The following is a 5593-nucleotide window of genomic DNA, read 5'->3' as shown; positions in this document are numbered from 1 at the left end:
ACTCCAGAAGCTAGGCCCAGCCATCTGTGTTTTAACCAGCCCTCCATGTGATTCTAACTCGGGCTTGAGTTTGAAAACCACTGTTCTAAGTACACAGAAACACATGTGAAAAAGGATCCTAGAAACACAAGCCAGACTGACTTCAAATTAAGATTAAACAAGAACCCAAGCCAACGCCCTTTGCTATGAAATGCCCAGGATCAGTGAAACACCCCACTATTATCCATGAAACCATTCAACAGGCAATTAAATGAACTCAGCACATTTATTTCAAATGTGCAAAATGAATGTTCATATCCTAGGAGTAACACCAGATGTTTTGCCTCTTTTTTTCCTAATTGATTTTCCAGCCTACAGCAATTCATCTTTATATTTTCCAGTTGGATCTAATGCAGCAAGAAGAGTGTGTTCCGGCAGCATTATTAAATGCCATGCATTTAAAAACAAGCATAACCCAGGCTGCCATGCGTCATCTGGGTGGCCGTCTTCCTAAAATTGAAAAAAAAAAAAACAAAACAAAACAGACAGCAATAGGTACCAGGCAGATTAGAGCAGGCAGGAAACCCAGAAAAGGCCCTTTCAAAAGGTCTCCAGGCTGCTGGCCGGTTGCAAAGCTGAATCCTGGGCGCTGAGCCCAAGCTTGAGCTCTTCTCCAGAGTCCTGCTCTCCCTGGTACCAAAGGATCTGCAAGCTGTAAAACTTGCAAGTCAACATTTTGTTTTTCAGTGGAAATTTCTATCTTGAAAATGAAGAAGACAAAGATGGCTGAGGGATGGAGGTGTATGAGGTCAGGACCTGGAGCAAGGGTGAGGCTGTGGATCCTTCCCTCAGCTTGAGTGGACCTTCTCCTTGCTCTGTGCGTCCAGCAGCCCAGACAATTATCCTCTGTTAACCAATGAGCCTGGCTGTGCAGGAGGCCCTGTTATTGATGTGTTTGTTTATTTTTAAGTGGGTGAAAAGTCACCAGTAACCAGGCTTGCCTTACTCAGCAAAAGCTCTTGGGAGTCTGGGGAAAGACTGGGAGACAGAAGCCTCAAGTTTTAAAGCAAAGAGCTTCGAAAGGGGCCTTCTCTGCTCTGCCTGGGGGGAAGGGAGGCAGAGGGATGGGGGTGAGTGGCAGGCAACTAAGGCCTAGAAACCCATAAAATGTTGATTCTAAAAACAAAAACCGCATGTCTTCGGTAGTCAGGGGAGGTTGGCAGTATCTGCTACCTTTCCTAGAAGCTGCTGAGGCTGGCAGTTTTGAGCCATCATACCTGTAGAGGGATTTTGATGTGGTATCTGAAGGTTAATCTGTCTGTCTGGTTCTGAGACCCACTGCAGCAGCCTGAGTGTCTGAAATCAGAGCTCATCCTATTTCCACCTCAGAACCTCGCTGCTCCAACTTTAAATAGCAGCTACCCAAGACCTCCAGTATTCTGTCGGTAAGGTGGCTACTCTTGGTACTTAGAACAAAGCATTCTGGGCTCTGTACAGACACTCAAATCAAAGTTCACAACAGAAGGATTGGCTTCTGATTTGGGCTCTCCCCTACTTCTACCCGGGAGCTCAGGTCAGAGATAACATCCTACAATCTCAGGGGGGCATTGTGTAACCCCTTGAAGATCTGAAGGGAACCCAGGAACCTTTGAGACAGTGATTAACAAAAACAAAAAAAAAGGTATTTAAAAAGTTATCTGAATGAACAAATGACAACTTTCCAAGTTTCAAAGAATAGGACACACAGGCTCCATGACTTCGACACAAGTGTATAAGCCATTCAGACAGTTCACATTAGGTCAAAGCTTATGGCACTGGGAGCCTGGGTAACCTTTGGCCCTGGGGCAGGAGCAACCTGGTCATCCATGGCCACCCAACCCCCACACATCCTCAAAGAGATTTCATCCCCATTTCCTACAAACACATGGAGGGAAATAGAGCTAGTGGGGCCTCACCTAGCAGAGTTCTCCCCTGGCCCTCAAATTCACAACAAGATTTTTACACATCATTAAACCACAGGAGCCATTTTATAAATGTCATCATCATAGTCTTTTAATATTTTACATAAAAAACTGTATACACAGCTTATAGAACTTTTATGTAAACATCATAAGCTCACCATTTTGTCATTTGTCAGTTTATTTAAAAAATAAAAAAAACAAGACAATTTAGTAGAAGTACCACTGGATGGGGAAGGGAGGGGGAGAAAAGAGACACAAGGGGGAGGTTTATTCTCTGTACAGAGATGCAGAGAAAATTTCACACAGCTTTAGAGACTGCCTTGAGGGGAAAAAAAAACAAAAGGTTTTAGATAGGCCCTAATACTGGTTACCGCCCTTTGTCAAAAGAGTGCGCATACGTGCACAAATAAAATCGCAAAATAGAACAGTGTTGCCACTTTTTTCAAAAGAAAAAAATTAGTGGTTTCTTTTTCTTCTCCTTGTTTTTTAAAAGTCATCATCATTTTTAAAAAAAACATCAGAAGTAGATGAGGTTACAGCTTACAAGTGTGGTCAGAATGCTACTCTTATGCAAATGACAAGTGCATTAAATGTCAAACAATGAAACAATTGTGCAAAGAATTCGTTCCAAAAAGAAGAAAAAAAAACAAGTTTTAGCCTTTAAATAAATCAAATAACATCAGTTTCTTGGACTGAACAATTTTCACTTGCAGGACAGGCACAAAGTTCGTTTATGGCAAAAACAACCTGCAGCACACTTCACCCCTCCTTATCAGTGGCTAGTGAGGGGTTCGCCGTCGGGGGCGGGGGGGCGGGGACTGGTTGGCAGGAGACAGGAGTCTGGAAGCTGTCCTCTCAGGCCCCAAGTCGGCTGCAAACGTCTTCCCCAGGGGCAGGAAAGATGGCCAAGTCTTGTTCGTGCTGGGATGACGCCTCACTCAGACCCGGCTGGAGCTGTTCTAGCGCCCTGTCACTCCACCCACCACCACCATTAAATAACACCATCCTACCTCCGAAAATAAAATTATATCTATATTTATATAACACCCCATCCTCCCCAGCCCTCCCCTCCCGCGGGTCCCGAGGTCTATGTTACAGACAGGGGATAGCAGGCGCTCGCTGGTTACAGACGCACATCCGATGGGGCGCGGCCGCACCCCGGCGCCAAGCTCATCTCCCGGGAGCAGGGGCGGGCGTGGGGTGAAAACTCGGCGGCGGGGAGTCGAACATACACACAGCCACACACCCTGAAGCGGCTTGGCTCTTCAGAAAATGGTGTTCAGGGGACCCTTGGCACTCAGCGGGGTGGCCAAGCCTGTGCCACACGGCCGGACGCACAGACACTTGGAAAGGGGGCGCCGGGTGCCTACCACGCGGCCGACTCTCGGGCGCCAGAGCCTGAGTCTCCAGGCCACGGCTGCCGGGGCTGAAAGCAAGCAGACGCTAGGCAGTCCGGTGGGGGTCCTTGGGGGGGCAAGGGTCTCCCCTTCTCCGGGCTCGTGCGGGACGGGCCCGGGATGGGGAGCCGCGCTGACAGGGGCAGGCGGGTCGGGCGCGGCCCTCATAGCACCTTGCAGCAGTTGATGCACCCGTTCTGGGAGCCGTAGCGCTTCTGCAGCGCGGCGCGCGTGGCCGTCTCGAAGACCTCTCGGACGCCCTCCTTGGTCTTGGCCGAGCACTCGAGGTAGTCGTAGGCTTGGATGCGCACGGCCATGGCGCGGCCATCATCCGTGCGCACCGGTTCTTGCTTCATGCGGGCCAGCTCTGTGCGGACGTGCTCGTCGCTGCGCAGGTCTTTCTTGTTGGCCACGAGGATGATGGGCACGTTGGGGCAGAAGTGCTTCACCTCGGGCACCCACTTCTCGGGGATGTTCTCCAGCGAATCCGGGCTGTCCACCGAAAAGCACATGAGGATCACGTCGGTGTCCGGGTAGGAGAGCGGCCGCAGGCGGTCGTAGTCCTCCTGGCCCGCCGTGTCCCACAGCGCCAGCTCCACCTGCTTGCCGTCCACCTCGATGTCGGCCACATAGTTCTCGAAGACGGTGGGCACGTACACCTCGGGGAACTCGTCCTTACTGAACACGATCAGCAGGCACGTCTTGCCGCACGCGCCGTCGCCCACCACCACCAGCTTCTTGCGGATGGCCGCCATGAGCGGGCCGGGCCCGGGCAGCAGGAGGGGCCCCGCGAACGCCTCGCTGCCGTCCCGCTCGCCGCTCACTGCTCACCTCGGGCTGCGCGCTGGGGACAAGGGTCGCTAGCTGCACCCAGGTCCCGGGATGGCGAGCGTTCTCTCGTTGTGCTCAGGCTGCCGCGGCGGGGGCTGTGGGGGACTCGGGGGCATAGGGCGCACGGTGCGTCTCCGCGCTGCTTCCGAGCGGCGGCAGCTCTCCTCACCCTGGGTCCCGGGTCGGCGCCTTTGTGAGCAAACTGTGGCCAAAGCAAGCGGACGCGGCCTAGCTCCCTCCTGGGTCTCCCTAGGCCTAGGCGAAGACACAAGAGAGCAGACGAACTCAGCCCGACTGCGGCGGCAGATGCAGGCTGCGGCCCTAGCGCCCGCTATTTAAAGAGTTCGGCGACTTTCTTAATATAGCCGTCCAATGGGAAGCAAGCCGACTGAGCTCATCGCTGCGGAGCTTGGCTCTGATTGGCCGTCCGCTGCAGCCCACGGGCGGGGCCGGGCGGGCTTGATTGACTGCCCAGGCCGCGGGGTTGGGAGAGGCGGTGACTGGGGAGTCTGCGGCCGCGGCGGGCGCTGCGGGGCTCTGGCTGCGTCAAGGTTCGCTCTTTGGCCGCAGCTTGTGCGCGCGGGACCGAAGGGCTGGAGCCGGCTGCCCGGAGCAACCCACGGGGCCTGGGCTAGCGGTTCCGAGACAGGAGGCACTTTGTGGGCGCGTGGATGACTCTCCCACTCGTATTGCCCTTCTTGCTTCGCAAACTCCCAGCGGGTGGTCGGACCTGTGGGGTAGGGAGCGGCTCCTTTAACGCGGTTTTGTTTTTAAATACACTTACACGCAGACACACACGCACACAGGCTTATTTCCAAGCAAGGTTGTGGTTTGTTGTGTGTGTGTGTGTGTTTTTTCTTTTTTCTTTTAGAAGCAGCCCCTCCCCTGCCACCCCCATCCTTCCACCAGGGTTCTCTCCCTGGGCCCAGTGTTTGGACCTGCTAGAGGGTGCCTCATGGGTGGGCCTGGTTCCGGTTTCCGGCTTTAACAAGCCTGTCTCTTTACCCCTTTCTCGGGCACCCAGCCTAGGTCTCCAGGTGAAGGTTCAGGGAAAGAAGGTCAGTGAAAAGGGAAGATCGAGGCTGGTTGCAGAACTTCAGGTACACTCAAGAAGTAACCAGACAGAAAAGGGCAGCCTCAATCCTGGTTTGCAGGATTAATTTGGATCCTGGTCATAAGGGGAATAGCTATCTGAAGTAAGTAATGCAATAAAATCCAACCACCCCACACCCCATTAGGCAAGAATAGGCTGAAGCCCGGATGGGTGGGCAGAGAAACTTGCAGGCTAGAACACAACAAATTAGTGTGTGTGTTTGAGGGTGGGGAGTGTGCTAGAACCCTAGTCTCGGGCTACCCACCAAGACTTATTTCATCTACTCCTTGTATTCTGCAGGAGATGACACTTATGTCTGATCTAGAGGGGCC

At 52.8% G+C, this 5593-nt stretch overlaps 1 protein-coding gene across 1 annotated transcript; it reads right to left on the bottom strand.

Annotated features, from left to right (window-relative positions):
• Positions 1 to 2009: 2009 nt before the first annotated feature.
• Positions 2010 to 4493, bottom strand: RHOB (ras homolog family member B). The gene has a single exon (XM_043917236.1). The coding sequence runs from the start codon at positions 4090 to 4092 to the stop codon at positions 3502 to 3504; it is 591 nt and encodes a 196-aa protein (XP_043773171.1). The 5' UTR covers positions 4093 to 4493; the 3' UTR covers positions 2010 to 3501.
• Between the last annotated feature and the right edge of the window lie 1100 nt (positions 4494 to 5593).

This window comes from Cervus elaphus, chromosome 11 (assembly GCF_910594005.1).
Source record: "Cervus elaphus chromosome 11, mCerEla1.1, whole genome shotgun sequence".
NCBI classification, from domain to species: domain Eukaryota; kingdom Metazoa; phylum Chordata; class Mammalia; order Artiodactyla; family Cervidae; genus Cervus; species Cervus elaphus.
The sequence above is the reverse complement of the archived record's forward strand: the minus strand, read 5'-3'. Positions and strand labels throughout refer to the sequence as shown.